This window comes from Brachyhypopomus gauderio, chromosome 9 (genome assembly GCF_052324685.1).
Source record: "Brachyhypopomus gauderio isolate BG-103 chromosome 9, BGAUD_0.2, whole genome shotgun sequence".
NCBI classification, from domain to species: domain Eukaryota; kingdom Metazoa; phylum Chordata; class Actinopteri; order Gymnotiformes; family Hypopomidae; genus Brachyhypopomus; species Brachyhypopomus gauderio.
Window position 1 is genome coordinate 20,393,385 of NC_135219.1, and position 17,215 is coordinate 20,410,599.

General features: G+C 41.6%; 3 protein-coding genes across 7 annotated transcripts; 1 reads left to right on the forward strand and 2 right to left on the reverse strand.

Moving 5' to 3' along the window:
* The first annotated feature begins 4,365 nt into the window (after window positions 1-4,365).
* Window positions 4,366-8,425, forward strand: esco2 (establishment of sister chromatid cohesion N-acetyltransferase 2). Of its 2 annotated transcripts, none has more exons than XM_077017830.1 (11): window positions 4,366-4,522; window positions 5,021-5,083; window positions 5,168-6,083; window positions 6,180-6,264; window positions 6,347-6,383; window positions 6,513-6,657; window positions 6,752-6,883; window positions 6,979-7,068; window positions 7,184-7,327; window positions 7,587-7,771; window positions 7,860-8,425. In XM_077017830.1, exons 2-11 carry the CDS (start codon window positions 5,031-5,033, stop codon window positions 7,990-7,992), a joined length of 1,920 nt encoding a protein of 639 aa, XP_076873945.1. In that variant the 5' UTR covers window positions 4,366-4,522; window positions 5,021-5,030; the 3' UTR covers window positions 7,993-8,425. The 2 variants fall into 2 exon arrangements, with proteins under 2 accessions (XP_076873945.1, XP_076873946.1); XM_077017831.1 differs by lacking the exon at window positions 4,366-4,522 and adding an exon at window positions 4,651-4,855.
* A 133-nt stretch (window positions 8,426-8,558) lies between these two features.
* On the reverse strand, window positions 8,559-11,224 carry pbk (PDZ binding kinase). 4 transcript variants are annotated; one of them, XM_077017834.1, is made up of 8 exons: window positions 11,062-11,224; window positions 10,810-10,887; window positions 10,384-10,477; window positions 10,142-10,281; window positions 9,850-10,019; window positions 9,573-9,702; window positions 9,262-9,426; window positions 8,559-9,045 (listed from the first exon to the last, which is right to left on the reverse strand). In XM_077017834.1, exons 1-8 carry the CDS (start codon window positions 11,159-11,161, stop codon window positions 8,810-8,812), a joined length of 1,113 nt encoding a protein of 370 aa, XP_076873949.1. In that variant the 5' UTR covers window positions 11,162-11,224; the 3' UTR covers window positions 8,559-8,809. The 4 variants fall into 4 exon arrangements, with proteins under 4 accessions (XP_076873949.1, XP_076873948.1, XP_076873951.1 ...); XM_077017833.1 differs by having other exon boundaries at window positions 9,256-9,426; window positions 11,062-11,214; XM_077017836.1 differs by having other exon boundaries at window positions 9,256-9,426; window positions 10,810-10,901; window positions 11,062-11,084.
* Window positions 11,225-13,799: 2,575 nt separating this feature from the next.
* On the reverse strand, window positions 13,800-16,520 carry slc35d3 (solute carrier family 35 member D3). Its single transcript, XM_077016248.1, has 2 exons — window positions 16,006-16,520; window positions 13,800-15,424 (listed from the first exon to the last, which is right to left on the reverse strand). Exons 1-2 carry the CDS (start codon window positions 16,439-16,441, stop codon window positions 14,610-14,612), a joined length of 1,251 nt encoding a protein of 416 aa, XP_076872363.1. The 5' UTR covers window positions 16,442-16,520; the 3' UTR covers window positions 13,800-14,609.
* Window positions 16,521-17,215: the final 695 nt, after the last annotated feature.

Below are 17,215 nucleotides of genomic sequence, written 5' to 3' on the forward strand. Positions count from 1 at the left end.
CTAGAGACGGTCCCAGACAACTTGTGGACCACAACAAAGGTAGGTGTAGGATGTGCATCACACCACATGGCTCCTATTAGGTTAAAGCCAGGCGAAGCAATCATTAATCAGCCACAGTACCGAATCAAGCCAGAAGCCATGGCAGGTATTACAGAAACTATTGAAGATTTGATTAAAGGTGGAGTTCTGAAACCCACAACGTCACCATGGAACACGCCCATATTACCTGTAAAAAAAAACCTGGAAAAGATGAGTACCGTATGGTGCATGACTTGAGGCGCATTAATGATGTCACTGTAACTGAGAACATACCAGTACTTGACCCCTATCGATCTTTGCAGAACCTGTCGACTGAACACTGCAGCTTTTCATGTATTGATTTAGCTAATGCTTTCTTTTCTATACCAATAGATGAGAATGTGCAAGACATTTTTGCTTTCACTTTCAAAGGCCAGCAGTACACATACAACAGGCTACCTCAAGGTTACAAAGATTAGACTGGAGAACTGCGGGGTAGCCAATGCCTCATACAGAGGATGTGATTTGTACATATGCTGGACCTATCACGTTAATGCGGCCTGTCAAGGAAGGGGAAGTTTCTATAGCGCAGACTGGTGCCCTGGTTGGGGGTCAGTGATAAAGTACTCTGGGAGATGGAAGCCGACATTAGGAGATAAGAAGGGTAACCCGTCCACGACCTCTCTGAGGAAATGGTGGGACGGTGTGTCGTTTCAGCGAGATTATCACATGTCCCAAAATCCAGTAACTTTGTCTGTCAAATGGAATGGACAGATATGGGGTAATAACAGACCGCTGTACTTCACCCTGGGGGTGGAACAATCAGGACGTGACATATGGGGAATAATTAAGATCAGCTATTTAGCCAAAGCCAAGCCGCTCAGCCCAGCAAAACCAGAGGCAGAAATAGAAGAGGTGGAACATTCAGCAGACAAATTCACTCTAACCACAGACTTTACTAAATTATCATCACAACAGTTAATAGAATTAGCAACCGGTTACAGTGGCTCCAACTTGTGGTTGTCATGGCTAGAACAAAACAGTAGAGAAAATGGGTTAGAAGGTTGTGTGTGGCCTGTGCAGCGGCCCGACCCGCGTTGATGACCTCACCAGCCCCGCTGAATCCTGAAACAGATCCAGTAGGATATCAGTGCATGTTGAATTTAACTAAGGTGAAAAGTATTACGACCCCAAATTGTTCCAGGCTGGACAGTATTTTTCCGTACGTCAAAAATTTGCTCCTTTCGTGCTAGTGAAACTTACCGGGCAGTGCCAATGTTATAACTTGACCGAGAAAGACACAATCATGAGTGTGGGAGAAATAGAGCCTGACTGGTGCAACGCCACAACGAAGGTGCCGGGGATAGGGAGAGTAGCCCGGGCAGGGATCTGGTGGTATTGCGGAGGGCATACTCTGTTGGCATTAATACCAGTAAAAGCTAGAGGAATCTGTGCCATGGTTAGACTAATCACACCAATAACAATGATAGGGCTGAGGGAAATCACACCGCAACCAGTCACAGCCCAAGGGAGAAAGAAGCGTGATACCTTTGATTTGTCCATAGGATCCCCAACGTACATCGACTCCATAGGAGTGCCTCGGGGGGTTCCCAATGAATACAAGCTAGTTGATCAAATAGCCACGGGCTTTGAGAACATTCCAATCATATCAGCCTTATTTCCAGTAACACCGAACAAGAATGTAGATAGGATCAACTTTGTCCATTACAATGTACTGAGATTAACCAACCTAACGAGAGACGCAATAGAGGGGCTGAGCGAACAACTGAGAGCTACCTCACTGATGGTCGTACAAAACAGAATGGCTCTAGACATGCTCCTGATGGAAAAAGGGGGTGTATGTTTTATGTTTGGCGACAACTGTTGTACTTTTATTCCCAATAACACGGCGCCGGATGGGTCGGTGACCAGAGCCCTGGACGGCCTGAAGGCGTTATCTAAGGAGATGCAGGAGGCCTCAGGTATCAGTAACCCCATGGAGGAGTGGTTCACGAAGGTGTTTGGGAAATGGAAAGCACTAATTATGTCCTTGTTCATGTCTGTAGCAGTGTTTACTGCAATTGTTGTTATTTGTGGATGTTGTTGTATACCGTGTATCAGATCTCTCGCCCAAAGGTTGATCACAGCCACGATAGAGAAGGGGGACACGAAGAACCCACCGCCACTGATGACGGCAGATGATGATGACCAATCATCCGAAGAAGACCATTCTGTGTGAAAAACTTGTTGTTTTTTCTTAATTATGCTTGCTTTGTAGGTATTGGCAGCGTCTACGACTGATGAAGAATGAAGACGCACCACACATTAGAGCACAACCAACAGCACATGAAAGTCAATCCACTAGTTTAAGAAGTAATTTGCATGACACATGGGCACATTAATAGCACGGGTCGAGGTGATCTCCCACCAGGCGGGACCTGGGCCTCGTGGACTACGTCAAGTCACGAGACCGTGGGAGATGAAGGGGGGCATCTCCAAATAGTCTGAAAGGTCTCGGCCGCACGACTGGGGAGTGATCCAGAACCCACAAATCACGTAAAAGGACACATAGACATTGTACTAACTGAAACAGTCACACTATGAATGTATACACATACAGGGATTTTTATGATTGTCTTTCTTTAAAGAAGTGCACTGGGCTAGATAAAATTTTGTATTAGACTAGAGTTAGACCAATGTTTTGGTCTACAAGGGGGAATGTAAGGAAAAAGAAATTTAAAGGTGAATAACTTAATGTATCAACTTAATGTTTTTCAGGGAGACTGTGGGAAAGCAGGAGTAAGGAGGCCTCAGTGGCCTTGAGGAGAACAGAAGGGGCCTATTCAGTGCAGGATGTGTAGCAAGCAGTTTTTAGATAACCAGGCAGACAGGCTAGGAGAGAGGAGCAGGTGAATTTCCATGGAGAGCAGCCAGGATTGGGGAGTTATCGAAACTTAGAGACAAGGAGTATGAAAGGGAGGACATCGCCCAGCACGGGAGGCTTTTCGCTTGGACACTGCTGAGATCCACTTGGGTTAGGTAGATTCCTAGGCAACTAGCACCAGTGCACTGATGAGTTTGTACCACGTGTATTTTGACTATTTTATACTCATTTATATTCCATATAAATTAATCTAAAAGAACTTTTGGTGTCAAGACTTTGTTTGGGCCACTCAGTCAAAACCAGTCGGTTCATCGGGGTGGTGTTGGGGCCCGTCTGGGTACGGAGAAGAAAATCCCAACAGTTCCCAAATACATCGTTGTGAGAGTGAGTGGGGTCAGTGTGATACTCTTACCATTAACAATTCTCTATGTCTTAATACTTCTTGAAAACCAGACCTTGATCTGGAGCAGGTATTGTGAAGGGCAGTGTGTCCCCAGAAACGGAGAAGAAAGCTATTCTGAATATATGTTCTTAAGTATCCATCACTGAAAGATAGGCATTACATTTGGATAGATTAAAATGTGCAGTGAAACAGAATGATGCAGTAGCACCATGATTTTGTTAATTACTCTATTTCAAACCATAACACACTGCTGATATAAAAGAACAAACTAGATTTATATTTTCGGTACCTCATGTGGTACCTAGATAGTGTGAGAAGACACTGGTTCATATTTCTACTCCTGTAATTCACATTCTGTTTTTTGTGCATTTCTTCCCTCAATGAAGAGGGAAGCTTAAAATATCCTGCAGAATTCTAAGAGCAAGAATGTGTGCAGCATTGCTACAATACTGCAACCCTCAAATGCAAGACAAATAAGAACTATTCATGTTCTTTTTAATCATGATCATTTTAATTTGTACACCATTATTTCAGATGGAGTGTTATCGACTTGTATCAAGGAGTTTTTACATCCCGCATACAAACGTCCATGACATAGACCACCGACTTACACAGAAGTTGATCAGAATCAGAAACCTCATTATCTTTCTACTCAACCATACTAAACTTGAGAACATTGAAATGGATTTTCAGGTAGCAGGATGTCAGAGGCGGGATGGGTGCCAAATTAATTTTCAACTTAACTTTTTTTGACAAGGATGTACCTGAAATTAATTTCTCGTCTATTCACTAATCCTCACATAAACAGTTCTATAAAGAACGCTACAAATTGTAATTGTTTATTTTATAAACACGAGATTGTTTATATCGCATCACACGTAACTTTGTGTTACATTTACCTTTGGGCCCACACACCGCAAAGTGGCTGGTAGTCTAAACATGACACTATACACATTACAACAGAGTGGGATTTTGGACATACCGTATATTGATAAAAGTAACACAGGAAGTGAATAAACATCAGCTGACGTAAAAAAGCAGCACGTGGCTGACGTCATTTCCGCCCATCCCTCCCCCCCCGCGTCTGAGAACGTTGCATTTGGCGCGCGGTTCAAAACAAACCCTCAAACCGCGGGTAAGAGGGCTCGAGACGGGTTCGGGAGTCCTGATAGTTGACACCCAGAAGAACAAACAAAGTATAAAGATTATTTATTCCGGTGAGTGCCTTATGTTTAGCAAGGATTATTTCTGGCTTTTCTGATTTATCATCGACACGTCTGAAGGATGTTAATTGTTGACATTCGCGCGCTTAATTGTCTCGAGACCAGTGCTAGGTAACTCGGTAGCAAGATGGCTACTCATTTATTAGCCAAGTGTTAATCGTAGGCTGAAGTCCTGTTATCTAAAGTGTTTTATATAGCGGTTTGGTTTTACATACTTATTTGAGGAAATTATCAGTGTGTACATGTCGAGGTATAAAATAAAAAATGAAATAGTCAGCTGTCTAGCTAGCTAAGCAACATGTCTAGCTAAGTGGGACTACTTAAAAGGTAAGAAATAGCTGACCTAGGTTAGTTTTACACAGAATGAACATTTGTAGTTCACTTTTATTTGTGCAACCGACTCAACAAGTCTTCAAAAACTTGTCAAAGATCTTGCTGGATGGTCATCTTAATCTAAATCCAGCTCGCTAATTTTATACTTTCCTATTTCAGATCACACAAAATGTCCAATTGTACAGCAAAGAAAAGAAAGCACTGTTCCCCTGATTCTGGAAGGTATGTGCAAGTGAAAAGTAATGCTATTGTGCATGTGTGCTTTGTATTTTACATTCCCGTTTAAAATGAAACATGTTCTCCCAGTAACCCAGCTAAGAAGAAACCAATGAGACAGGAGAATTATACAAGGAGAACATCATCTCGACAAAAGGAGAATTTGCAATCCCCACTTGAATCACCTGAAAGGACCCGTGCATCATCACGGTCTCCCAGAACACCCAGAAAGATGCCAAGGATGTCCGCATTGGAATCCCCTCCTAAAAAAGCCTCACCTTTGAAACCCACAGTGGTAGCAGGGTCTTTTTACAGCAAACAGAAGCCCCTTTATCTCACACCCATTGAAAGAAAGGTGTTGAAGGAAACCAAATCACCTCCCTCCAAACCCAGCAATGGCCAGTCCTCACACTCTGTGACTGCAAGGAGGCCCATCAAATCTAAGACACCTAAAAACAAGCTTAATGCAAGTGGCAAAAACTCTGCCTTAAAAGACTACTTTGCATCCAAGACGAACACTAGCAGTTCTTCCAGAACACAGGAGGACCCGTCCATGAAGGTGGTTGATGACAAACCACACGGCTCCGTCATCTTTGGCAGTTTAAAGTCCAAAAGCAAGTTCCGGGTCATTGTGGGTGCTGCCTTCTTCAGCACTGGAAAAAAGCCCACTTCGATGTACAAAGTGCACACGCAGAAGACGAAACCCAAACAACCCGCAAGCGTGCAGAAGCCCACCACCCAGAAAACTGAAACGAAGACAGAAACAGCTGTAACGCTGAAGGATCGTTCCCCAGTGCGACACGCCGTCTTTGTGAACAAAGCAAGATCGGCTTCTAGTTTGCCCCCTGTAGTTGACCATGATGCTGCTGAGTGCAGTGAACAGATTCCGTCAAGCCCTTCTGACCCTAATGTCCTTCTGACATACGGCATTACAAAAGAATTAAGAGTCCTTGTACGGAAATCGGTGTCTCCTGTAAAATCCTGTGGCTCCAGCACTGATAACCATGTAAGTTCCAAGTTATGTTTATTAAACATTTGTTTTTTTCTTGTCATTTTTTAAAAATGCCATATTTGTTTCAATATCTAAAATATATTTTTGTAGGGCTTGTCCAAATGTCCAGCTTCTGACACACAATTCAACTGGAATGAAATTAGCCCCCCAGGCCAGGACAACTGTTCAGACAATGGTAAATAGGTGTGTGTGTGTGTGTGTGTGTGTGTGTGTGTGTTCATTCATGAGGTAATCTATGCGTCTTCCTGTTTTCTCAGAAATGTCAGAACTGTACCCAATCTTTGGGACCAAAAGGTAAAATCCATTTCTTGCATATTGTTTAGACTTAGAACTAGACAACTGATTTTTTCGTTATCGTCCTGAGCAGTCCATCATTGAAGAAAATAAGGACACATTTTATTTACATTTTGTTTCCTGTTTTAGGCTTCAGAAGAAAGGTGGCCTTCCGTCCCCGTTGAACTGCAGCACGCCATCCGCCCTCAATGACACCCCAGCTCTCTTGGCCAAAGAGAGGAGTGCTCGCAGGAGGAAGGAGCTGAAGAAACAGTGTGATGATCAGCTCATTATTGTGAGTAGTGGAGACTGTAAGGTGCATGGCCCTGAACCCGCCCCCAGCCATGGGGCTGCTGTACAGACTGACGGGGGAATTGTTTCCTACGCAGGATGCTGGGCAGAAGCAGTTCGGTGCCACCACGTGCAGCTCCTGTGGCATGCTGTACAGTGCAGACAGCCCAGAGGACAACTTCCAGCACACACAATTCCACCAGCGCTTCCTGGACACCATCAAGTTTGTGGTGAGGGCGTGATCTCCCTATAGCCACTCCCATCTCCTTCCCTGCTTAATACTGATTTATAATATATTCCTCTTTTTCTTTTCTGGTCTATGAAGGGCTGGAAGAAGGAGAGAGTTGTAGGTGAATTCTGGGATGGGAAGATCATCCTCGTCCTTCCCGACGACCCTAAATATGCGACTAAAAAGGTGCCTGGCTGTCCTTTGATATTTCACGTGTCCGTGTTGAGAGTGGCTTTCTGTGGAGTGGGTTAATTAGGATTAGCTCGTGCGTTAGTACGTGACCATGGATCTGCTGTTTCAGGCGGAGGACGTGAGGCGTATTGCAGATAGTGAGCTGGGCTTCCAGCAGGTCTCTCTCAGTAGCTCCAACACTGCCAAAACCTTTCTGTTCATCAATAGCGATAAGATGGTCGTGGGTTGCCTGGTGGCTGAGCCCATAAGACAGGTGAGCTTCCTCTTGATGAATAAAAAATATAATAGTTATAATTGTATTATTGTTTAAATTAAAGTTCATTTATTGAATTTGACACCGAGTTTTCATAAATTGGCATCTGCTTCTTGTGAATATTGAGTTATGAAAATTACATAAATTATGAAGTCAGTTCATGTGAAGAATAAGTTTCTACTTAAATAGCTACTGTATTTGTTTTGGTTGTTTCTCAACAAGGTCACTGAACAGCTGGTTATTTCTTGTTGTTGGCCAGGCTTTCAGAGTTCTGGACCAGCCCGAGAAGCCAAAGGACTTGACCAAGGAGGACTTCATGGAACGCCACCGAACCTGGTGCTGCTCCACTGTGCCAGAGCGAGCCATCTGTGGAGTGAGTCGTATCTGGGTCTTCAGCCTGATGAGAAGGAAGGGCATTGCCACCTGCCTTCTAGACACAGTGAGGTGCGTTTGATGTACACCGACGTGTGCACACATACATGTACAAAGCAGGAGCAGGTTAACTGAATGGGCCATCTTTGTTTTTATGCAGGAATACATTCATGTATGGATGTCACCTAACAAAAGAAGAAATTGCCTTCTCTGATCCCACCCCGGATGGAAAGCTGTTTGCAACTAAGTATTGTGGAACACCAACATTTTTGGTGTATAACTTCGTGGGCTAAGATTGGCAGTTTTGGACTCATGCTTTAATGTCCGTTGGCATTTTCAAATGCTTTTTAGACAGCAGCTACTTGCTACTTATTTTTAAACCCATTATGTTCAGTACTTTAGGCTAGGGTTCCTGGTACATGTTGAGTCCAGTCAGTCTCCACCAACTCAAGGGATGTTGGTAGACCGATTTGATTAAATTTACTCACATTAGTTGTTTCAAGAAAACCTGTTCCTTCAAAAAAAATATTCTGGTTGTAACTACTCATTAAGTGAGATGTTTTACATTTTATTAGCCAACTTATTTTAATGTTTTGAGTTTAACCTGCTTGCAGGTGTTTGACATGTTAATGATGCAGTTTAAACTGAAATATTCCCTGACTATTGAATAGCCAATGTTAAAGGCTGTGTTTATGAATTACACATTAAATATTGCTGTTATGGGCATTGCGTCTTTGTCCGTCCGTTCACATAGGGTTGCAAACTAAAGTGAATAAAAGCCTTAAACTATTTGAATGGCAGATATTGGTTCAAAACAGACTGTAAAATGCATAGGAAATCTCAATTGTAACGAACATGATTTGATATACAAAACTTTAATTAGAATTTAACAAGAAACATCTATATCCAGACAAAACAACAGTCAGAAATCCCAACTAGTTATCACAAATTGTGAACTTCCAGTTGGGTACAGTGTTGATGTGAACTTTGTATTGTTGCATATAATGAACTGCAATATTACTAATAAGGAAGAAATTTACAGCACAAATACAGACAGTACAATAAAAAAGATTAAAGTCCAAAAAGACTCACTGCTTCAGCGATGAGACGTTAATCTATCACTATGACTTCACTGGTGTTGTCACTGAGCTGACTATTGAACTCTAGTGCTTGAACAATGTGTGTAGCTGAAGGTCTTCTGGAAGGATCCTCTTCCGTGCAGAGACAGAAAAGCTCTACCATCCTCTGGTACTCACCACTGAGACTGGCCGTGTCCAGGGGAGGCCGTGTGCCCAGCTTCTCATAATAGGCATCTTCATCAAAGTTATCCTCATCAAAAGAGTCATCTAGGAGAAAAAGTTTTTGAACATTTGAAAAAATGCAGGAACCAATCTAACCGATCCGTTCATTTCTCAGTTCTTTACCACTACTATATTTTTGGCATCTTCTTGAAACTTAAATTATGAACACTTTGGTTCGGTCATGTTCAGTTAAAATTTAAGTGGTAAAAGGTATAGACTAAAAATTGGTATTCTGGACAATACAATGTCTATTACCATCACCCTCACAGTCCAGCATCTCCAGGTGGGGTGCAGATAAAGTCATCATCTCCCAAATAGTGAGTCCATATGCAAATATATCAGCTCTGTCTGTGATTATTCCGTCCTCCAGGGCCTCTTTGGGATTCCATGGTTCTGTTCCAATGTACCGGGCCTTTGGGTCGGTCACTAAAGAGATTGGGGTTTATTTAGAATTAGGAATCAGTATTATTAATATTACTTAGGCAATTAGAATAGTATTGAGTATTACTTTGACAATACATAGAAGAAAGATATTTAAGACAGTACAAGTAACCAGAACCCTTGATGCTTACCCTGCATATTCTCATCCAGCTGAAGTGACACACCAACATCACATATTTTGATGGTTTCAAAGTATCCCATAATGACTACGTTACATGATTTCATATCTCCATGTAAAAGCTTTTTCTCACAGTGCAGGTACTGAAAAAACAGAAACGGGTATTTACCACCAGCAAGGGGTTTCCTTTCTTTTTATGTATTGCTAAAATACCTCAACTGCAAAATTGTTTAAAATGAACAACTCAAAAACAACGAGAGGGGGCAGGATGAGATGAGAACGTCCTGTACCTGTAAGCCACGGGCTACGTGAAGGGCAACTTTCTCAATAATAGAAGCTGGAAACGCCCGTAATCCCATCTCTCTCCTCCTCTCGATCAGGTCATTGAGAGACTGCTCTCCACCATACTCCATAGCCAAGCATTTAGAGCCATCATTTGCTGTAGTGAAGGCTCTGAAACCTGGTGTTCAGAAATCACAACTCTTTTTGTACCTTTTATTTATTATTTTTTGCTTTTTTATTTTATAAAAAGTTTAGTACTGGCCAAATTAATTGGCATCGGTAAGGCATAAGTATAATTACCAACAATGTTGGGATGCTGTAGTTCTTTTAAAATCTTTGCCTCTTCGGACAGTCGCTTCTCATAGATGTTTGTTTTTGCACACTTGCTGTTGATTTTCTTTATGGCCCAAGGTGAATGAATGTGATTGTGACTTCCATTTCTGAAAGTAAATTTGACAGAGTCAGGCTACACACAGCCATCAACACTATAGCATTTATTCACATGAAAACACCACTGTAGATGTTAAAACATTGTATTATACCTATTCATGAGATACACGTTAACTCCAGTACCACAGCCGAGCTTCTTCATGAATGGAGATAGTGGGATAGTGACTGGGGTTCCACAAGCACTTCCTGCAAAGACCCAAGAGAACATTCTTTAGGAACCAGTACCACTTTTAGTGCCCAACACATACTATAGCACAGAGCAAGATTTTTTATATATATATATATATATATATATATATATATATATATATATATATATATATATATGATTATGACTGATTCACTATTAATTCACGATACTATTGTGCCTTAGGCGGCTTATCTAACGGAAAGATTTGGTCACAAGACCCCAGATGACAAACTAGCAAGCTGGATAGGTTTAGCTTTAACCTAATTAACTTAACACACCGCTAATGTTCACAGTTGTCGACTCAAGACGAGAATAATATTAACCTCACCCGGACTCTTGGCTTTAGCCGGTTTGAGTGGAGTTTTGAAAGCGTCCGGTGTTTTCCTCACGGCCTCCATTTGACGGTCTGAAAAAAACAAACTAACGTAGATGCCGACGAATGCGCTGTTGCTGAACCGTATTTGAGAAAATTATGATCTTTTTAATTTTAAAAATCGTTGAACAAACACATAAGCCAGAATGTCGGTTGCTAGTTAGCTTATTTAGGCGAAATAAAATATAGTTTAGACTAGCTACAAACCTGTGTTCCAGCAGGTCTCGCGCAGCTGTTCAGAAATGCGTCTTTCAAATTTTACCGGTCTATCGGTTGGTACTGCGGAACTACGGAACACCCAATGCATCAAACACCTAACGCGTTTCGAAAATTAGCATGAGCGATATATTCGTGGATGTTTTCCAGGGAAATGCAGATTTGTCCTTGTCATAGTTAAAGGGCAACATCTAAGATATTGGTTCTGGCGTTTACAAGTGTGTCGGTAAAACAGTGAGTGTTTTGTATATAGACCCACTGTTTGAATTAATGACCGAGGGTAACTGTTTTGTTAAGATCAGCCGACCAGTGTCCGCTAGGTGGCGCTTTATCACCACAGGAACTCTGCCTGCTGAGCTGTATAGTAGCAGTATACTATACACTTAGTGTATACTGGTGTGGGCTCGATCAGTACCATGACAGAGTGGAGAAAGGAAAAAGATGCCGACCGTGGCTAAAATCTGATTCTGTTTCTGCTCCAACAGCTTCTCGTAAATTTCCAGCAGGATCATAATAGGAAATAATCTCATTTTCAGACTTGCGTCTAGTGACCCTGCACCCCAGTTTTTGCACAAGCATAGTCTGTAGCTAAAAACACTAATGAAACATTGTCTTTATATGTCAGATGTCAATCAGACTTTAGTCTTTTAAGAGTTTTCTTAGTTACATGTCTTACTTGTAATCGCAGAACACTAATTTCTACATCTAAGGAAATAAGGTGGTGGACGGCCTTTGCATCAGGACCATACTTTTTCAGCACTGTGCCCTATTTTATGGCAGGAAGTGAAGGATTTCTGAAGCCACGGTTTGCTTCGTGCATGCTGAGCTGAGGAAACGTCGGACTGATGTTTTACTGCTGCTACAGGATCATGCGTTTTGATGTAGCTTTCCATACCCAGTTTGCAATCCTCTCAGAAGTTCTCTCTGCTGGACTCCTGCCACAGATGTGAGCAGCACATAGACTGACATTGTTCAGATGCTTTTGCCGGAATACACATTTTGAAGAGAAATAGAACATATTTCCTGCATTGAATTCAGACATTATCGTATTATTCGGTTTCCAATCCAGATTATTCTCCCATCCATCAGAGCTACAACCTCATAGGACAAGCAGGCAGCTTTGTTTATGTCTAACACCCATATGCTCATTTTGGCATATGGACTATAGGATTGCACACAAAATCAAAGCTTCTAGCAGCTTAAGTTTTGATCAAGCGGAAAAGCATGCATCCTAAAGACAACCCAATTTCACCTTGGTCAAAATGGTCCTTTAATGGGAGACTGTCCTATATTTGCCCAAAAAAAACAATACACAGAAGTGGCTCCCTGACGTTTGACTCCTCGTCATTTGGGCGTCTAACTACCTCGATGGTTTTGTGTGTGTGTGTGTGTGTGTGTGTGTGTGTGTGTGTGTTGGAAGAGTGGAGTGAGTGACTTCCAGATATGTTTGTACCCAATGACCTTGCAAGACCATGATCTGTCCTTGACAAAACTGTTGCTATTCCCATACGAAAGAGCTGTATGCTACATAGCTATGTAGCAGCTGAATTTATTTCACTTCCCAGTAGTCTCTGGTAGTAATCCCAATAAAATCCCCAATAGCTCCTGGTACATTGTTTATTTACAAAATAGGTCAAGTAGCTTAGGTGTCTAAAGAATAAATGTGTGAAGCAACTTGCATTCCAGCCTCTACAGTAGAAATGAGCTAGAAAAGGAAATTAAACTATGAAAACAGGCACCCCACACTGCCATCAGTGACCTGTGACAGTGATGAGCTGAACATGCTTTAACACAAAACTGGCATTAAATGACTTTAACTGTCAAGAATATGTTAATATTTTATGGTCCTAGGATGTTTTTCTAAGTAACACTGAGGCTAACTTTTCTTTTAATTAATTTTTCATGTGTTTGGCTTCAAGGCCTTTTGCCATTTTGGCTATGCTAAACAAACCTTTCATAATGTGACCTGAGCAAAACAATTGTCATAAAAAACAAAACAAAAGTCCCTTTTATTGAGCTCTTACACACTAGGTCAAAAGCTCCAGCTGCAGACAGCAGTTGGTAGAGTAGAGCTGAAGCTTGAATTTAAGGATGTGGTGACAGTTAACCTGTGGGATTAGGCACTGCACATGTGCAATGTGAAAAGAACAGCAACGGAAATAATGCAGGACATCAAAACAAAGATGTTACTAGACAAGAGTTGATTTCATTCACTCTGGTTTTCAGTAAGATTTAAATCATATGTTTGATGCGTGAAGTTTGAATGTTTCACATGGGTTCTCCGCTGTGACAAACGTACCTCTATTTTACAACAACTCTCAGGTACTTACTTACAACTTACAACTCTGAGGTATTTACTGAGTAAATACACATTTTATTGATATGGTGCACTATTCTCCTTTCTACGTGACATTGACAGTAATTTTGCCATTTCTCTTGGCTTCTGAAATGGAAATGTTAGTTTTTTCATTAGCCTGTAATCACGTTGAGGATGTTCCCCATTTCCCAAATTAAAGCATTTCACAGGGACTTTGTACGTGTTTCTGTTCAGCTAAAATGCTGATTAGACCTGTGTTTACTGCTTGTGTCTCACTGCTTACAGGCACACCAGATAAGCAAATCGACTGTGTGAGTGTTCAGATGAAAGTGAGGTTTAAGAACGGCTTGAAAGCACTAATAATTCATATATACACTCTTTTAATCATGAAGACATCCCTTTGCACAGAACATAGTAAATTCCTTTAGAGGTTTTACCATTTGGAAAGGCTTGCAGTGCAGTTCCTCATGATCCCAGATGTTTTCTAACGTTCGTTGTCTGTAACCGCTAAGCTGTACAAACTGAGGTTAATACATGCAGCAACGACAATGACTTCAACATAAATGATAACATCATCTTTTAGCCCCAGGGTAGATCTTTCAAAGTCAATCTGCATTGCTTCCCTGTTAAGTGAACTGTATCACTATCATCTATTGGCAAATAAAAACCATTCATCAATGACAGGCCAACCCAGGATAGCTTATCTTATACTGTATAAATACCATACCATTAAAGCTGACATCAAGCATTACCATTGACAATGTATTTTTTATTACTTTGCACAACTTTACATTTAAATAACAATTATTTTTATATATTTTAAACTGATCTTGAAATATAGACACTACATGCAAAATATAGTTAAAAAAGGAACTCTGGTAAAATTTCAAATCCAGTACATTTCCTTATTTCATATATGTACCATATGTATTACAGTAAATCAGAATTTTCAATTTGTTATTTTGTAAATTAGAGGGTTGTTTCATTAGATTGGATCAGTTGGTTGCCTTATAAGGCTCTGGAAAAAAAACTGATGATTCAACACATCTTTAAAGCAGTAGAGTTTTCAGCCAATATACAAACAAAGAAACATTTTTTAAAAAATACTTTCATTAAAACCACTTTTAAGAAAGCGAGAAAAAGGCAAACATTTCTCGTTCATACTGTCAGTCTATGACAATACTTTAACCTGGCATGCAGCTCTCACACGGGACACCCCCCATTAAGGACTCTGCACCTCCATGTTGTCAAGTAAAGTGTCTTTTTTGAAGAACTTCAAAGTGCGAACTGATCTCCACACGTCGACGTAATTCTCACTTAAAGACCCCTTCGCAGGTTCACTGTCTGATGAAAACGCGGACCTTTCTAATTCTATGGACTCTGCGACTTTGTCCTCATGCTCGGGCCCAAGGCCATTGGCATGAACAGTGCTAGTCAGGTGGCCATTGGGAAATCCGTTCAGGTCTCCATCAGGTTTGGGAGGCGGATCCACGTACGGCTCTCCTGCCGGTCCATCGTCCTTGGCTGCTTCATCCATATCCTGATACTTGAGTTTCTTGTTTGTCTCATAGTACTTAACCACACAGTAGGTGATGGAGCCAACTGTGTTGACAACCACCCCAGCCACAAACAGGTTGGTGGGCTCCACGTCACTGAAGGCCAGCATGCCCACGGTGATGGTAGCGATGCTTTTCACGACACCCACAAAGCTCGTGGTCACCGCCGAATTGATGTACGTGCAGTGCAGCGTGGTGAAGTTCATAGCGCAGCCAATGAAAATGCAGGAGCAGAAGATACCAGTGATGAAGGGATTCTTCCAGCCCTCGTATGTCCACATGTCAATGGCGTCCATGCTCACAAAGGAGCAAATCAGTAGCACAGGGGAGGCCACTACCGCAATGGTGTATTGAGCTGTTAGGGGGCCGTATTCACTTTCAGCACTGGTCTTCTGGATGAGCACCAGGTAGGATGCATGGATAATTACAGCTAAAATGCCAGTTACGTAACCAAAAGGGTCACCTGTCAGGTCTCCTGCACCTGTGGACATGAAAAAAGAATAAATATCAGTACAGACAAAAGGGGGGGTTTGTGGGTGTTTCAACACCCCCACTTTTGCTGAGACACGATTCCCCCCTCCCCGCCCCCCCTCACTTTTGTCAGATTAGAACTATGCTAAAATATGATTAAAACTATGCTAAAATATGCTACGCGTGCTATTACATCCCAGAACACCCTCACTTTTGAAAAGCTTGATACACCCATGTTTCATATTATGGTAATATGAACCGATATAGCTTAATGATATATATATATATATATATATATATATATATATATATATATATATATATATATAAACATACATTTTGATAGAACTGCAACTGGACAAAAGTTAACTTTAACATCAAGCTGATTCAATTAAATAAAGCTTGTGTTATTAAGGTTGCCCCATACAGTTAATCACGTTACTGGAGATGGCATTATGTGTCAAAGAAAACGGACACATTTTAATCATATATTAATTTTAATGGGTGTAAAACCCAAGATGAAAAGATTTTGCGGGTAACAAGACTATTGAAGGCACTGGTGCATTTTCCAGGTGACAGGGACGTTTTTACCTGCCAAGGCTGCGCCTCCGGTTGTGATGAGAACCGCCACCACGACCCCGACAGACGGAACCCCGTTCCTCAAAACACAAACCCCAATTCCCAACGTAACCAGAGGCAGACATCGTTTAAAAACCACATACATGGGCAAACTCAGTCCTCTCAACGACCACAGGGTCAGCGTAGATTGTAACGTCGCTAAAATACACACGCTCGCAAAAACTTTGGCTAACTGAAAGCTGAAAGGAGGTATATCTACTTTGCCCAGTCTTCTCAACACCTCCAGCGTAATGGCCGCGGTCCCGCTGGTCAGGCACTGGATCAAAGTCAGGTATGTGAAATGATAAGTTGTTATTAGAAATTTCAACAGAATATTCAACGATCCCGAGAAAATTCCGTGAGCGATAGCCACTGTAATGCCCAGCAGCCGTCCCTTGCAAACTTCCATGGTTTCTCTAAATTTCTTTCACGTGTGCCAAACCCGACTATAATAATATGAATATTATCCTCTGTGGTCCAGGTGCGTATCCGTGTCTCTATGTCCAAGTTGCCGAACTGACCTTACGATAGCAAACACTCCGAAACCTCCAACCGTAAATGTCCTTGGTATCAGTAACAATTAAAAACTCAGTTCATGAATGAAGACAGGGATGTTCCTGATGGTCCTCCTATATCACATTTGTATTGCCCACCCTGTGTGAGAAGAGGGAACTCTGCAGGAGATTCACCAGCTGCGTCCTGCTCTGCGTAACGGGGACGCCGGAGTCTGCGCTGGACTTACTGAAATGAATGCGACATTGGCCGCTGCTCCGACTGTATCTGTGACTGTACACTATAAGCTGATTGCTTGGGACTCCATTGCAGCCAATCCTCTTAATTTGATGTATTTCTTTCACTTTTCCCCTCCTGAAGTAGCTTTCATATGTATCTGTATCAGCTTGTTATCTGAAACGGATGCTTGGGATGCTTTTTACATTTTTTTGATCAATTCCATTTTCGATGTTTCTCATTTAGCATTGTATCAACTCAGTGGAAGGTAGAAATAAAATAAATTATGATCTAAATGTATTACATGTAATATTAGTAATGTGTGTGTGTAGAGCGAGGCGCAAAATTCTGGAGCAAGAGGCAGTGACAGCTTCTTTTTAAGGTTTTTATTATTTTTTTATTTATTATAACTTGACACCTCCCCACACACACACACACACACACACACACACAC